This window comes from Salvelinus sp. IW2-2015, linkage group LG4q.2, assembly GCF_002910315.2.
Source record: "Salvelinus sp. IW2-2015 linkage group LG4q.2, ASM291031v2, whole genome shotgun sequence".
Lineage (NCBI taxonomy): Eukaryota > Metazoa > Chordata > Actinopteri > Salmoniformes > Salmonidae > Salvelinus > Salvelinus sp. IW2-2015.
The window spans coordinates 12,876,659-12,894,814 of record NC_036843.1 but is presented as its reverse complement, the minus strand read 5'-3'; the positions used below and the strand labels follow the sequence as shown (position 1 = coordinate 12,894,814).

General features: G+C 43.4%; 1 protein-coding gene across 1 annotated transcript in view; it reads left to right on the top strand.

Annotated features, from left to right (window-relative positions):
* Positions 1 to 16,964, top strand: part of LOC111963344 (sacsin-like) — a 26,487-nt gene extending 9,523 nt beyond the window's left edge. Inside the window, exons 5-8 of the mRNA XM_023986711.2 lie at positions 3,276 to 3,422; positions 3,656 to 5,093; positions 5,369 to 5,457; positions 5,576 to 16,964. Of these exons, the coding sequence (XP_023842479.1) occupies positions 3,276 to 3,422; positions 3,656 to 5,093; positions 5,369 to 5,457; positions 5,576 to 16,626 (12,725 nt within the window). The 3' untranslated portion in view covers positions 16,627 to 16,964. The remainder of the gene's footprint in view (positions 1 to 3,275; positions 3,423 to 3,655; positions 5,094 to 5,368; positions 5,458 to 5,575) is intronic.
* The last annotated feature ends 1,192 nt before the right edge of the window (positions 16,965 to 18,156 follow it).

Here is an 18,156-nt window from a genome sequence, read left to right as displayed (position 1 = left end):
AGGCAGTAGGAGTAGCAGTGTTATCTGTGGTGATCCATGTTTCCGTCAGTGCCAAGAAGTCGAGGGACTGGAGGAAGCGTAGGCTGAGATGAACTCTGCCTTGTTGGCCACAGATCGGCAGTTCCAGAGGCTACCCGAGACCAGAACTCCACGTGGGTCGTGCGCGCTGGGACCACCAGGCTGGGGGTGCCGCGGCCACGCGGTGTGGAGCGGTTGTATGGTCTGTGCAGAGAGGAGAGAACAGGGATAGACAAACACATAGTTGACAAATACTTGTTCTCTCCACTGTAGTCTTTTCCATATATTCCCCCACCTCTCCTCTGATATCTGCACCTGTAATTCAACCTGCCACGAGTTTCTAAGATGATCTAAAGTTAATATTAGCATGTTAAAACCTGTTTGGGAAGGGGGCAGTATTTTCACGTTCGGATGAAAAGCGTGCCCAGAGTAAACTACCTGCTACTCAGGCCCAGAAGCTAATATATGCATATTATTAGTAGATTTGGATAGAAAACACTCTGAAGTTTCTAAAACTGTTTCAATGATGTATGTGAGTATAACAGAACTCATATGGCAGGCGAAAACTGAGAAAAATCCAACCAGGAAGTGGGAAATCTGAGGTTTGTAGTTTTTCAAGTGATTGCCTATCCAATATACAGTGTAAATGGGTCATATTGCACTTCCTAAGGCTTCCACTAGATGTCAACAGTCTTTAGAATGTTGTTTCAGGCTTCTACTGTGAAGGGGAGCGAATAAGAGCTGTATGAATCAGGGGTCTGCAGAAAGCCATTAGTTTAGTCACGCGCACGGCCGTGAGCACAAGCTCCGTTCCTTTTCATTTCTAGACAAAAAGGAATTGAAACATTATGGAAGATTTATGATAAAAAAAAACATCCTAAAGATTGATTATATACATCGTTTGACATGTTTCTACGAACTGTAATGGAACTTTTTGACTTTTCGTCTGGACCTAGTGCCTGCGCCCTGTGCATTTTGGATTACTGGACTAAATGCGCGAACAAAAAGGAGGTATTTGGACAAAAAGATTAACTTTATCGAACAAAACGAACATTTATTGTGGAACTGGGATTCCTGGGAGTGCATTCTGATGAAGATCATCAAAGGTAAGTGAATATTTATAACGCTATTTCTGACTTTTACTGACTCCACAACATGGCGGGTATCTGTATGGCTTGTTTTTGTGGCTGAGCGCTGTACTCAGATTATTGCATGGTGTGCTTTTTCCATAAAGCTTTTTTGAAATCTGACATGTAATTGATAATATTCAGAAGTCGTCTTATATTCGACGTTGAGTGACGTCCTTTAATGAACCTGGTTTGAATAATTTTGTTATTACCTCAATGATTTTACAGTCACAATTTGTACTTACTGGTCTATGGGAACCACAGTCTAGTCGGTCCTTACCTGGCTTCTTTAACAGGGAACGGTTGCTTCCAACTCAAATAATATTAGGCTATAAGAAAACAGAACGCAAAATAAATTCATTCAAGCATATGCGGACAGGCATAGTAATTGTCTCTTGTTCCAAAGCAGGCTGTCCTAAACAGTAAGGGTTAAATGGTGGAAATGAAATGTAATCCGAAAGCATTGTCTAAATCAATAAATAATCAGCAAATTTTAGGCTAATATTTTCAGTAACCTACACTTGGGTAGCCTATATGGAATTGCAATAAAACGTTTTTTCCAGATTAAATAATACCTTATCATCCCGACACACTGTAGGTCAAAGATTGATTAATTATTCCAGCATTAAACTCCCAATTATGAGCATAAATTCAAATAGTTTCAAGTCCTTAAGAAGAAGGGGTTGCTTCAATAGTCAATGTGGACTGGACAATGTTCCGCGGTAGATTTGAGCTACTTCTTGGGCCTTGAGTCCTTCTGTCTCACTCCTTCTGGGTCCAACAATTTTCCACATAGTGGGCATATTTTTTCAGACCCTGTCCTCGGGTCTGGAAGGTGGTATAATCCCAATGGAGTGCAGGAAAGACTCGGCATCAGGTACAGAATCAAAGATGTGGGTTGCTCTCATGGGTGAGGTGCAGCTTCGCAGGGAACATCAGAGAGTATGTGATGTTTTTTATCTGCCAATTGGAGATAGATATGTGCTTGTCCTTGTAGAATAGTTCTCCCTTGGTTCTCAACAGCTGCATTATCTCCTGTTTCATTTCGAAGTTGAGAAGGCGCACGATGATAGAGCTGGGCCTCTGTGTGTTCTTCGCTCCAGGCCTACTCTGGGCTGCAGGTGCCGTTCTGTGGGCTCTCTCCATGACCAAAGGTGTAGCAGCATCGATTTCCAAGACCTCCCTCGGCATCTTGTCCACAAATGTAGAAATTGTCTGCCCCTTTTCTGCATTGGTTTCGAGCCCAAACATTTGAATATTATTCCAACTGTACTTTTTTACAATACCTCTACTTGGCCCATCAGATAGTTAATAGCCTGGTTTTGTTGTATTAGCTTTTCGTCATGTTCCTCTTTTTTTTCAGTGTGGGTCATCCGTATCATTTTTCTCTAGAGTAGCCTTCATGCAATCGATAAAGGTTTGCATCTTGTCGAGTGAGGTGGCTGTTTCTCATTGAAATCACTTCAGTTTTGCCATGAGAGATGAATCTCCGCCATCTCTGTTTCGGCTGTGATGGCAGCCTCTACCATCTCGTGGAGTTGGGCTCAGTTAGCGACTTAAACACGGTGAACATAGCGGAGTATCTTCTCTTTGATGCCGTCTTTCATTTGAATACTTATCCTGACTCATTGCCAGTCCGATTTAGAAGGTCAAATATGTACTTTTAACTCGTGAAGTTCAATTTAGGACAGAATTGTCACAGAGCTTGATCAGCAAACAGCCTTTCCCCAGAATTCCATGCACGATTCTCCAGAAAATATTTCAAATAAAAAGATTGTCTTTATTGTTCTCCATCCTGATTCAGAATATACATTTTGTCATTGTCATGGCGTGCTTGGTTCAATAGCAAGAGAAACCCGAATATCCAATATAATTTTACCTCTGTGCCAAACCAAACTATATACCTTTATTCAGATTCAGATGCAAATTTTGAGCAGCTGAAGGACAAACCGCACAGATAAATCGGTAGAGTAAGTGCAAATGTAATTTTATTTAACATTCTGGCTTGTAAGGAACATTTACATGATTTAGCAGGCATTAGCTTCAGGCTGTGTATACCAATGAATTGTATATTACAGCCTGATTAATTATACTACTGATGTTTATGAACGTTGTTGTGTCCGTGAGCAGGTCCTGCTCTGTATGCCTTCAACAATGCAGAGTTCACAGCAGAGGACTGGCAGGGGATCCAGACCACCGGACGGAGTGTCAAACGCAACGACCCAAATAAAGTTGGCAGGTTTGGGATCGGATTCAACTCGGTCTACCATATAACAGGTGAACCTCAGAGTATTATTATCACAATGAAAGAATCTAACCATGAACATGCGCTAGCTATATCACAAGGTCTGCTTGATATGCCAAAATCCATATCACAGCACATGGATCTATACCGGTATACTGTAAATGTAGTCATACCACCCATTGCTAAGTTTTAATTTCTCTTCATAGCCAGCTTTTCATTACATTAGAGCATTTTATTCACACTCAGTAATATTGATCATTTCTAGATGTGCCATCCATATTCAGTTCCAAGTACCTGGGCTTCCTGGACCCCCAAGAGAAGCTCTTTGGGGAGCGAACTAGAGGCTTCCGGTGGTCTCTGGAGGAAGAGGAAGACAAGGAAACTCTACTGAATCTGCAAGATCAGTTCCAACCATTCAGAGACGTTGTCAAACTAGTCAGTGGCCAAAGGTGGAAGGATATCATCCAGGAGGAGCAGCACTTTAAAGGGACACTCTTTAGGTTTCCTTTACGCAGTGAAGCCTCAGAGATCTCAGACAACCTGTATGACTCCAATAAAGTAGTTCAGCTTTTCGACAGCTTCATTGCGGATGCAGACATAAGCACTCTGTTCCTGAGGAATGTGTCATCAGTCTCCTTGCAGCATATCAACACCAAAGGATCCGTTAATGTCCGGCTTACAGTGACCTCAAGTCCCACAGTTGATCTGAGTCTGAAGACAATGAACGAGTCAAACATTGATGGATCAACCTGCTTCAAAACCATCACCTCTACTTCCGAAGGCAAGAAGCAGACAAAGATCAAGTGGCTTGTGACAACATGCTGCATGAAAGAGGGAAATGTTCCGGAGCTAGATTTACTGGCCAAGAAGCTGAGTTTCCGCCCTCAAGTTGACTTGGCATTCCGGTGTAGCCAGGAGAGTGTCCTGACTGATGGCAGACTGAGTGTCTTCCTGCCCCTCCCAAACAATGACTCCAACAAGACTGGCTACCCGGTCCATGTGAACGCCTGCTTCGGCCTCACTGACAACAGGAGACACATCAAATGGCAGGAGGAAGACCAGAAGTATGATGAAGCTGCGAAGTGGAATGAGCTGCTGGTGAAGGAGGTCCTCCCTCACACATACCTCCTGATGCTGCAGGATGCCACCAACCTAGCCAAGAGCTCCACACTCCCCGTCTCATATGTGTACAACATCTGGCCAGACCTCAGTCAGACCAAACACAAAGACAAGTGGCATGGAATTGCTGAAGACCTTCTACAACGTCTACTCAAACAGAATACCGCCATCTTCTCTCTAGCTGAAGACGAAAGACAGTTTGTTTCTCCCGCCGTGGCTGTGTGCCCATCCGACGACACCATGCCGCCTGAAATGATGGCTGCCGTGACCAGGGCCTTGATTGCAGGTGGAGAAAAACTTGTCACCTTCCCAGATCATGTCTCCAGAGCTGTCCAGCTGGCCTTCCCAGACCCTGACACACTGACATGGGTGACTCCAGCTCTTGTAAGGGGTGTTCTCCGCAGAGGTGTTGTGTCTAATCTCTCCAACAATGACAAACTGTCTCTGCTGCAGTACATATTGACTGATGAGAATTACCACGACCTCAGGGGTCTGAAGATGCTGCCTCTCAGTGACGGGACTTTCAAGACATTCACAAATGAAGAGAAGGACATCACTCTCATTGACAATGACGCATTTCCAAGGTAAATTCTCAATTGTCTTAGTCAGGTATGGAAATAAAGCTAGACAGGGCTAGTAGAAAATATGCCAGAAATGTGTCTTCTTAAATATCACATTGCATAGATTTTGGACCCTTTGCTCTCCATCTGGGCTATTAGACATTGTAGTCTTCTATCCCGGCTGGCCCATGCGCAAAATCCTTAAATTCCATCCCTGTATACATTATAGTATTTTTCATATGGATAATCCATTCCCTTTCTCCATTAATAATTTACAAGTAACTATTCTCTTCATACAGAGTATTGCTGCCAGGTTGCAAAGACCTGTTTCTGCCTGATGATCTCAGCACCACTAGCATCCAACATTTGAAGCAACTAGCTGCAACAAGTAAGGGAATATATTGTACAATTATGTTTAACAATGAAAGGTGTTGGATATTATGTAGAATTGCAAATACCTGCATGTTTGTCACATGGCTATTATTTTCATATCTCCATCTTTTTAGATATATTCAACGTATTCAATGTAGATGTGGAAATTGTGGCTACATTTGCCAAGAAGACTCTCCCAAAGGACTGGTCATGTCACCTGGGTCATGTCACACAGACAGGTCATGTCACCTGGGAGGTAGGGAGTGCTCAGCACCCACCATTGAAATGGCTCAGAGAGTTCTGGAAATGTCTCAACACTCACTGCATAGATCTGAGACGTTTTGAAGGCATGCCACTGATACCCATCGAACCACTACATGATACTAGCCATTCTGTCATACTTGCAAGACTACAACAGAATCCAACCATGATTTTTCAGAAAAGCAAGCAATCCATCTTACCAGACAAAATAGAGAAAGTCATGAAGAAGGTTGGGGGAACAGTCGTTAACAGAGACAAATGCCTGAAACACCAAGATCTTGACTCGTACGTACTACCACCATCGCCACAGAACACTCTACAGGTGTTCATGAACTTAGCTGCTAGTCAGGTCATCAGTGGAATCAGGTCTGCTCCTTACCATGAGAAAGAGGAACTCAAAGCCTACCTCTCTACTCTGGATTCTCTCACAGTCCATGAGAGAGACCTGCTCTCAAAGATGCCTCTCTTCCAATCAATGGCCGGAGAATATGTCCCCACCCAATACAAGCAAGCAGTGGTTTTGGGTTCCACCCCAGCTCTCCCCACAGAGCTCCCCATGCCGGATTCCATTGTCCGGTGTGCAACTGAGGCTGATCGCAGGCTCCTATTGTTGCTCAAGATTGATCTCTTGAATACTGCTCAGGTGGCCGTTCATTTGATTGATGGAGTTGAGAAGAAGTATTTCAAGAAACAAGAGAGAGAGGGAATCATGACCTGGATATTACAGCATGGCAGTATCCTCTTCTCACAGAATAGGACTTTGTTCAAAAAATGCCAAGATTTGAGCTTCATCGAAATAGATGGAGAGCTGAAGAAGACCTCCAGTATTTTTGATCCAAACAATGAAGCCTTCAAAGTCCTTTTTGAAAGAGAATTCTTTCCTCCCGCAGTGTTCACAAATACTCCAGAGAAGCTTGACAGCTTAATACGTCTTGGATTGCAGACAAAGGAAACTGACGTCTCAGCAGACAACGTGTTGCATGTTGGCACTCATATTGATAAATCACATGTTCATTCACAAAAGGCTTTCAAAAAAGCAGAAGCACTTCAAAGACTATTGAATGGCAATGACCTGCTTTCCCAATTCTCACATCAGCAGCTGCAGCACCTATCACAGCTGCAGTGGGTCCCTTGTGAGAATCCTTACATCACGAAAGAAAATAACAGGGAGAAAAGTTTCTACAAGCTGGAGGAGATACGACATTCAGAGTACGATGGCATTGTAGGGCATGTCATGCCTCTTACAGGAGACTTTAGTCAGAAAGTAAGCAGAAAACTTGGTCTTCTACGTCTACCTCCTGCTGAGAAGGTTGTGGAGAATCTGTCAGCATTGGCAGCTGTGGCCAAGGCAATGACAGATCCAGATAAGGACGTGCAGTTTAAAATCAAGCTGCATAGCATTTACAAATACATGCAAGATCACATCTGTGAGGTCAGGGAAGTGATGGACAAAAGAGTCATACCTTGGCTGTGGATACACAATCATTTTGTTTTTCCTCGTGATGTAGTCTTGGACTACCCACCTGATTTGGATCTGAGCTCGTACATTGAGAAGGTGCTAGACGAATTTCTTCCATACAAAAAGTTGCTGACAGAGTTTGGAGTGAAGACATCATTCTCAGAGAAAGAAATAGAGGACATCCTTCATGACATCAAACAGACCATTGAAAAAAGGCCCCAATCTTTTGGAAAACCCTCAGAGCTGAAAGTGTCAATAGCCATTCTGAACTGGATGTGGAGAGAGAAGAAGAGAGTCAGGGACAATATCCCAGTGCCGGTCATGTCAGGAAGTCAGAGATTTACCCTGCAACCATTGTCCAAGACAGTGTTTTGTGATATAAGCAGGGATGGTCTGGAGGATCTACAGAATGACCAGGAGGAGATTCATGTTATCCACGAGGAGATTCCACCGGCGACGGCACAGTGGCTGAACATCCCTTTCCTCAGCACCCGGATCCTGCGTCCAGAGTTCATTGGAATAGAACAGTGTGGGCAGTCAGAGCCCATAACTCTGAGGATTAAGAACATTCTGAAAGAGTATGACGAAGAAAATGACATCTTCAAAGAGCTAATTCAGAATGCAGAAGATGCTGGGGCAAACACCTGTAAGTTCATGGTGGATTTCAGGGACCACAAAGATCCTGCTGACAGCCTCATAGACCAAGGCATGGTTCTTTGTCAGGGACCGTGTCTCTGGGCCTTCAATAATGGGCTGTTCACAGAGGATGACTGGAAAAACATTGTCAAACTCGGATCTGCCTCAAAGGAAAACCAGGTTGAAAAAATAGGGAAATTTGGACTTGGATTTAATGCGGTGTACCATGTGACTGATATTCCCTCAATCCTCAGTGGCAACACGCTTCTGATACTTGATCCAAATGTTACACACCTGCAAAAGCACATACAAAACAAAGCAACTCCTGGAATCAAGCTCAACTTATCTCGGGAGCAGCTTCTGCACAGGTTTCCTGGTCAATTCAGACCATATGAGCGGATTTTTAATTGCAATCTTTCAAGAGACAGCACTCAGAATTTCTACCCGGGCACGCTCATTAAACTACCTTTCAGGACACAAGAGGAGGCTGTCAAGTCAGAAATCAGCAGAAATGTGTATGACAGAGATGACATAGTGACATTTCAACAGAACCTGAAAAACAACTCACAAACTCACCTCCTCTTTCTGAAGAACATCAACACGGTATCTCTTCAAAACCTTCCGGTTGATGCTTCCACTCCTCCTCAAGATGACCAGATAGAGAAGATTTTCACTGCCACCAGAAAGGTTGTGAGCACAATCAAGATTCCAGAGGACACTCCTCTAGGAATATTACAGAATGATGCTCTGAAATGTCTGATGAAGCGTGATGCGAAATGCCAAGAGGTCATTGACTGCCATAGAGCCAACATAGCTGAACTAACACAACAACATTGTGATGGATCTGATGTCCAGTTCTGGCTCCTATACAATTGCTTTGGGACAAAGAATTCTTTACAAATGGTCCAGAGAGACAATAAGCAGACAGTGCTCTCTTTGCCAATCGGAGGTGTTGCTGTACCTTTAAACAAAGAACCAAAGACAGGGAAATGGGTCCCTGGAGAAACCAACCTGGTTGGCCAGGCGTTCTGCTTCCTCCCTCTCTCTGTTGCCACAGGGCTCCCAGTGAACCTGAACGGATCCTTTGCTGTGACCTCTAATCGGAGAGGTCTGTGGGAGAGTGGAGTGAAATACGACTGGAATAGAGCTCTCCTTCAGGATGCTGTTACAACCGCATATGTCAGTACACTGCTAGTGTTGAAGAAGATGTCAAGAAATGGAACCCTTCAACGTTATCAGTACTATACCTTTTGGCCTAATGGAGAGAACGTGAACAAACCCTTCAAACCCTTGGTTGATACATTTTACTTGGTCGTCAGTCAGCACTTCTTTGGCAAACCTCTGAAGCTCTTCAGTGATGGGGAAAACTGGTGCTCAATGGACAAAGCCAGATTTCTGCACCCAACTATTCAAGAGGACAAGGCTGTTGGAGAGCTTGCAATGAAGGTCTGTCAAAGCAATTCAAGCACATCTTATCTTGTTGTTCCTCTGCCTTTGTGGGTGAGACAGAGTTTCATACAGACCGGTTTAGATGAGATTCTCCAGCAGAGAACATTTGACTGGGAAGCATTTTACCAAGAAGTGGTATTCAACAACCTGAACACTATGGACCAGAAGAGTAGGAATGCTCTTGTGTTGCATGCTATTGACCTGAAGGACGATGCCATTGACAATCTACTAAGGAGCTACCCATGCATTCCTACAAAGAAAAGTGGAAAACTTCAGTACATCAAAAAACTTGTGAATACTTCTGGAAAAGTGGCACACTTGTTTGAGCAAGAGGAAGGACGGTTCCTCGGTGGAACCAAAAATGACTTTCATTCCCCTAAAAGGATTCAACGTCTGTCAGAACTGGGGATGCTGAGTGACCAGCTCCCTTTGGAGGACATCACAGAAAGAGCAGAGACCATTGCCAACATCTGGAAAAAAGACAAAGGCAAAGCATACAAGCATCTTCAGTGCATCCTGGAGCTGATGAGGGACTCCCTAAAGGATGAAGCCTCGCCTCACTGGGAGACTCTGAGAAACACCTTGTTCATTCCAGCATGTGATCCAGTTAATACATACGCAGGGAAGGGTGGGGCAGTGAAGGATGAAATAGTTAGACTTCAAAAGCCCATTGACATTTACAGTGACAGATGTCGCCATCTAGTTGACATGACACAGTCTGTGGTAGACTCTTTAAATCTGAAAATACACAGTGACGATGCAGTGCTATGCATACTGGGAGTTTGTGAAAGCCCATCACTCGAGACAGTGCTTCAGCAGCTACAGGAAGCATCCAAGCACTCGGAAACATGTGACAAACAGACGCTCTTCAACACAGCCCATAATTGCTACAACTTTTTGAACAAATGGCTGCATGATGAGAAGGAATTGACTGCCATTTTTGAAAGGGCACACTCATTCCCCTTTATCCTTGTTGAAGACAGGTTTGTGGATGTAAAGTCTGTGGCTAAAAATCAGGAATTTGATGCTAAACCTTATCTTCATGTGCTTCCAACTGCCTTCTCCAGTTTCAAGAAGCTCTGGAAATGTCTACGCATCCAAAAGCAATTCACACCAGAACAGTTTCATGGTGTACTGAAGAAACTCAGCCAAGCCTATGGCATCAGCCCACTTTCCAATAATGATCTAGAAATTTGTCTGACAATACTCCAAAGGGGATTATATGAGGCCAAAGATGAAAAACAAGATGACTGTCTCATACCTGATGAAAGGGATGTTTTGCAGCCATCTAACCAGCTGTATTTCAATGACAGCCCCTGGATGGAAGTGTCAGAAGATGTTACTTTGTGCCATACAAAAATATCTCGCGCCATTGCACTTCATTTTGGGGTGATCACAACAAGACATCACACCCTGCTAAAGCATTCAGTAGAGAACTTCTCACCATTTGCTGAAGAGTTTGGACAACGTGAGAAACTGACAGTTCGCATTAAAAACATAATCTCAGCTTATCCCTCGAAGAAGGACATCCTGAAAGAACTCATCCAAAATGCTGATGATGCAGAGGCCACAGAAATTCACTTTGTTTGGGACAAAAGACAGCACAGCACAGAGAAAACATTTGGAAAGAGATGGAATCCACTTCAGGGCCCTGCACTGTGTGTGTACAACAACCAGGTGTTTTCTCATGCTGATCTGCAAGGTATTCAGCAGCTGGGAGAAGGTGGAAAGCACCACATTCCAGGGAAAACCGGAAAATATGGACTTGGGTTTAACTCAGTCTACCACCTGACTGACTGTCCTTCGATCCTAACCGGTGACAAATGGCTCTGCATATCTGATCCCAATCTGAAGTATGTTGAAGGATCACGAGAATCACCAGGAGTCAAAATCTTATGGAAAGAGGAATGTAAGAACACCTTCATGGATGTTTACAATACATTTCTCCCAAAAGAATTCTCTCTTAAAGAAGGCACCATGTTTAGGTTGCCTATCAGGACTGGTGCCATGGCAGAAACCTCAGAAATATCCGACAATGGGGTCAATGTTAGAGATATGGCGGAACTGTCCTCAGCTCTCTGTGAAGACCCTGAGGGATTGATAATGTTCTTGAAGAACATCAGAAAAATCCAGTTTCATGAAATCAACCCAGGCACAGGAACTCTCAAGACTACCTTCTCGATTGAAAAAAGTATACATGAGAAGAGCATTGCAGAATGGGTTTCTTTTCAAAACCACGTACAACAGTCGCTGCTGTCCCACGGACAAACACCACAGCAAGCCATTTACAGTGTCAAGATTTCATCATCCGATAAAAGGCAAAGCCAGTGGATCATTGCAGAGCAGTTTGGCTCTTTTAAAGGAAACACTGATATGGAAGGACAGACTGGCAGAGTTCCCCAGGCAGCTTTGGCAGCATGTGTAAGCTCTCAGCCTAGAAAAAGAGGAACAATTGTCAGCACAAGCTCTCTGCCTAAACAGGATGACTTCATTGGACAAGCATTCTGCTCCCTGCCCTTGCCTGGTAAAACTGGACTTCCAGTCCATGTCAACGGAAACTTTGAGGTAGATTCCTCCAGACGGGGTTTCTGGAAAGAAGATGGGAAAAGTCTGAAGATGGATTGGAATGAGTCCTTGAAATTGAATGTCATCGCCCCATTGTATGCTGCCCTTCTCAATTACATCCGTTGTGACCTAAAGAAAGTGAAAGTCAATTCCATACATCTTGATTCAGACCTTGATAGCTCATACTTGTGTTTCTTCCCCACCATCACCAAAGACACTGGCCAAGATTGGCATGAAATGATTCATGAAGTGTACAGGTCAGTCAATGACAGAAAACTTGACCTTATTCCAGTGCTACACGGCTCAACTCGACAAGTTCAACACAGGTCAATAACAGAGTACACTGTTGAGTGGTCTAGTGTGAGCAAGACGGAACCAAGTGATGCACCTCATTTGAGCAAAGAAAATAAATCTATGGTTTCTATTTTAGATGATCTTGGAATGCAGTTGGTTCCTTCATCCAGAAAAATGGAAGAAATATGGACCAGCTTCAAAACGGCTGGGGTTGAAGTGAGAATAGTCAGTCCCTTGACGGTGGGTAACTACCTGAGGAAGAAACCACTGAATGATCCAACTCACACTGAAATGGGTTTACCTCTACCCATTGGCCAGACTTTGATCAGAGACCAAGAGAGATGCTCCATTCTCTTGGAGTACTGTATCAAAAATGTTGTAGTTAGTGAGGACAGTTCCAGTTCAGTCAGTAGACTTAAAAAAGATGCTAACAAGAAGAGTTCCAGTTCAGTCACCGGACTTCCACTGCTTCTCACTCAAGATCAGATTCTTAGAGTGTTTGACCCTGACTCTCCCAAGCTTCTGTCAACATTTTACAGAATGTTCCATGGACATCATGAGGATTTTGCTGATTTCAAAACCAACACCAAACATTTTGAGGTTCTACAAGATGGGAACTTTCTTAAAGAATTGACAATTCCAGTCGCAGCAAAGTATTTGAAACCTATACTTCTGCACCTCCTTCAAAACTGTGAAACCGATCCACACTGTAGGCTACATGTACCAAACCAGATAATACACTCATGGCTGAAAGAACTATGGACATTCTTTAGTTATCACATAAATCCTACAGCTTCAATGGATGGAGATGGTAACCAGGCTCTGATAGCCATCAAGGAGCTGTTCTCTGACTGCCCTATGTTGCCTGTTGTGTGCCCAAGACTAAACAACAAACATGTTCTACAAACAATGAGGAAGATGTCCAGTGTGATTCTGTTCTCAAAAGAAGAAATTAAATTAATTCTCATGAAACTTGGTCTCATGAAACTGGACCTTACATTCTTCCAAGAAGTGAACAGGCATCTGCATCAATATCTACTCCCTGAGCTCTTGAGGACAAGCGACAGCAGTGCTGTGTTAGACCAAGTCCACCAGCTGGAACATTCAGAATTTCTGCATCTTTCAGATGATGAGTTGAAGACACTTCAACATGTCCTACAGTCTGGGATATGCTCATGTAAAAACAAACAGGACTACCAGAGAAAGCTCAAGTCATTGCCACTATTTGAAACCATACAGGGTGGACGGCAGCGTATTGATGGACCCAGAAATGTACACATCCTCAACACAGAGTTCAGGGAAAGGTTTCCAGATGTGTACATGGCAGATGACAACAACATTTTCCTGAAATACAACATTGTAAATGAGAGCTTGTCAAAATACCTGAGCATTAAGATCTTAAGTGATTTGGAGTATTATGTCCAGTTCATTCTGCCTTTCCTGCACAAGCTAAACAACAACCAAATGATCCACTCTGTCCAGCTGTTGTTGTCACTACAACTCAAACACGACTATCAGCAGTACCATGATAAAATCATCTCGATAATGAAAAATGTGAAATTCATTCAGGACATCCATGGAAATCTGCAGATGGCCTCCTACTTCTTTGATGAGAATCAAAAGTTGTACAAGGTGATGCTGCCGCAAGAAAGATTTGTGCCAGAAAGCTTCTGGAATGAATTTAATAACAGAGGGAACATAAATGTCAAGAGTCAAGCACGGAAACTGCTCAAAGAACTTGGAATGAAGTGCACTGTGTCAGATCAGGAAATAATTGAATTTGCTCATCAAATTGAATCGGATGCCAAAGGCACTGCCAGCCTCAAAGAGCTGAAACTGATGTCGTCTACATTGTTTGAAACTATTTTGAAAAGAGATGTCAAAAAGCAAGCACCAGACTTTCTGAAAACGATTGCTGACATCAAGTTTGTTTTTCCTGTGGAAATTCAAACGAGGTTGTGCAACTACCACCAGTCATTTGCAGGAAAGAGGACTGTAGTTTCAATCAGAGGTTGTCTGATTGAAAAAGATGTCCTCCACCAATGCCTGATTTGGACATCCATGCCAATACTGCACTTAGGAAACTGCAATGAAAAGCATATTCAAATTATTAGAGAAGCAGGTGCAATTGACCAACCCCCTTCTGAATATGTGACAGAGAACCTCAGAAACATCTGTCAGTCACCATGCCAAACTGCTGACTTGGTTGGAACACGAGCTGAAGTGTTCCGGACATCTTACACCTATCTACAAACAATAGAGTTTGACCCCAAGCTGTTGACTGATCTCCCTGTGGTGCTTGTGGAGGAAGATTCTGCACTTGTAAAGACCAAGCAAACAGCTCTGGTACTGCTTCATTATGTGGAGTTCAGGCCATATTTGTACTGCATTCCTCCAAAGGATGTCAGGTTTGCAGAATTCTTCAAGAAAATTGGCGTAAGAGACGAGCCTACTGCAGAGCAGTACTGCAATGTTCTACAAGAAATCCATGCAGATTCCACCGACAAGCAGACCCTTCAGCCAAATCAGGAGAAATCTGTCAAGCGTGCTGTGGAGCAGCTTTTTCGTCTGATAATCAAATTGCAAGAAAATCAGTTAACCTCAGAAATTCCCAAGACCTTGTATCTACCTTCAACCGATGGCAGACTGTACCCTTCAGCCACACTGTATTTCAATGACACAGTCTTCAAGGTTAGTAGATTGGAGGGTGCCATTAAAGACAAATTGAAACTCCTGGAGAAACTGAGCAATTGCCATTTAGAGAACGACATGTATGAACATTGTAAAATGATGCAGTTGTTGCCCCTGGAGATACAACCCAAAATGCTCTCTCAGATTACTGTAGAGAATGTGGTGGAATCCAACATGCAACTGTGTGAGTACGGGGAGGGCTGCGAGTTCAGTGGATGGTTTGGGGCACACCTGTCCTCAGCTCCCTTCATGCATGGTCTAGTGTGTCTCATCAGAGAGCAGTGTCAGGGCAAGATATCACAAGGCGATGCTGCCACCATGTGTCAGAAAACCTTTGGCGGCATTGAGATCACCTGCTGCAACAGCCTTGAAACAGTGCTTCAACTTGGCCAGGAGCTACTGAGTGACACCACTGCTGTCACACAGGTGTATGTAAAAAAGGGCCAGCAAGGTTGTACCTTCTACCTGAAACACAATGATGACCAGGCCCACAAAGTGAAGAGTGAGATCATCATGAGACTTACTAAAGAGATTAATGCCCTTCTTAATAACATTCTTGGCTCAAACCTCCTGCTAGTTCTAGGACACCTTCTTTCGTGTGATAGCATGAAGGAAGTCAAGACAACTCTAGAACAGAATGGAATCCATGACAGTGCTGATACTGAGGACTCCTTGAAAGGGCCACCGGAACCAGGAAGTCCTGTTCCTGAAGAGTGGCATGATGCCCTGGATATGAGCTTCCTCAACAACTATGAATCTGGGGAATATGTTGGCTTTAAGAATACGGCAGAGGAGGAGCATTGTTGCTATGCAGTTATAGTGGAACAGCTGTGTGTGCCATCTGGCCAATCAGGACAGGGTCCCTACAGATACAAAATACAGATTGGGAAAGATGAAGTCATAGAAGTCAGTGCCCTTGATCTCTACCAATTTAAACGGGAAAAGAAGCCTTTCTCATACTCTTCCACTGGAGCAACGTGCATGGAACTGGTACAACTGGGAGAATCTGTGCAGCGGTCTTCATCCACAAAGACCTCACCACAGTCTCTGGAAGAAGCCAAAAAGGAAATAGACAAATGTCTGGCAGAGATTTGGATTCTGTCTGCAGAGGAGCGGTTCAAGGCCATCAGACGCCTCTACCTGAGGTGGCACCCTGACAAAAACCCAGACTGCCAACAGCTAGCCACGGAGGCATTCAAGTATCTGAAAAACAGAATTGAGGATCTTGAAAACGGCAGGACGGGGAAACCATCCTCACACAGGACGGGGAAACCATCCTCACAGCAGTGGAACACACATTTCAGAAACTTCTACAACCAGTGGAACCAAGAAGCTCATCGCCACCGGTGTGGGAGAGAGAGGTTCTACAGCGGACACAATACTAGATACAACTTCTGGACACATCATGGAAATGTACCACAACCCAACCGAGCAGAGGCTGAGCGCTGGCTGAGACAAGCACAGTGTGACCTAGCCGCTGCTGACAACGACACAGGAGGCAAGACCACAGAGTGGACTCTGTTCAAGGTACATCAGGCTGTGGAGAAGGCTCTGGTGGCAGCAGAGTACAGAAGACATGGACATCATTGCAAAGACAGCTCCATCTCCAGCCTAGCTGAGCGGGTGTCTGGCTACAGCCCCCAGTTAGACACTCTACCCAACATTGTGAGCAAACTGAAACAGCTGGGAGTTGACCCCAAGACCACTCAATACCCAAACTACCACCCATCACCACACATTCCCAATAAGAGGTTCAACTATGAGAACGAATCAGAGGTGCTGGACATGGCATCAAAGCTTCTGTGCAAAATAGAAATATATATTCATTGATTGAAGACATCGCTTACATATTGCAATTGGGCATTGATAGAAAACAAAAACATGACACCCAGTTCATTTAGAAATGCTACAAAAAATGCTAAAGGCTATTTCACTTGATTTAGAAATGCTACATGTAACTTTCATGTTGTGATTTTATGCTTTACTGAGAGTATGTTATACACGTAGTGGTTCAATAATTCCTTTGAAGAATCAATTAAAAAGATAACCATATTTTTGTTAAATGCTCACAAAAATACAGTAACATGTTTTTCCACTTTTTCATGTTGAAGATATTGTTCTAATAAATGTCAGAAATAAACATGATTTAATAAAGATTGATCATTCTCTCTCTGCATCCTCTCTGACACATGACAATATTAGAGTTCAAGTACCTCAGAGATCATGCATTACCAATTACAATTAGTTTAAGGTTCAAAATAAAAAATAACATTTGGATTTCATTTTACTTGAGGAATATTGGTGAATTGCTGAGACGGTATTGACATCTTTAATACATTGTGGCAGACCAGGGGGTTTGGTCAAGACATGTACACAGATCAGACACAATTCTATTAGCTCGGTTTCAAGGGTGTTCATTAAATAACAAAGAGAAAAGAATAGGTATCCTAAAACTCAAAATGTTACAAGGCATCTTTTCATTTGTTTGCTCCATTGTCTTCAGGCAGAAACATGTTAGTCTGAAGAGTTCATTTTAATCATCTTCACTCTCTTAACACACATCTTCACCAAGATCCAACAGCTGGAACATCTTACATAAACTCTGTACAAACAGCAGGTGGCTGCCTGGGCCCACACGGTGCACTTAGGGCTGGATTCAGACTGCAGATAAGTAGAGGAAGATAAGTAGACTAGACTCAATTCAAGCCGTATCGCTGAAGTTCGGCACTATAGCGCGATTGAAATGTATAGGCAATGTTCCCGCGTGTGTGGAAACTACATTCACAATCATCGCTGCATATGTCGGCTCAATTGGAAAATACCTTAAAATTTCAATCATGCTATAATGTTGAACTTCAGCGATACGGATTGAGTTGAACCCTAAACATGAACTTCAGTCAAAAAACATTACCTTTAAATTTCAATCACGCTGTAACGCTGAACTTCCAATACAGATTGGATAAAGGTCTACTTATCTCAAGTTTGAATAGGGCACCAAGGAAACAGAGTGGTCTTTACATAGCAGGTATGGTGGATGATGGTACCATAGGGGAACGAAATACAATTAAAGGTCACTTTAAAATGTGCAGTTTTGTCACACAACACAATGCCACTGATGTCTGAAGTTTTGAGGGAGCGTGGAATTAGCTTGCTGACTGCAGGAATGTCCATCAGAGCTGTTGCCAGAGAATTGAATGCAAATTTTTCTACCATAAGCTGCCTCTAATGTTGTTTTAGAGAATTTGGCAGTACATCCAGGCCTTGCACGCCGGCCCAGGACCTCCACATCAGTCTTCTTCACCTGCGGGATCGTCTGAGACCAGCCAACTGGACATCTGATGAAACTTTGGGTTTGCATAC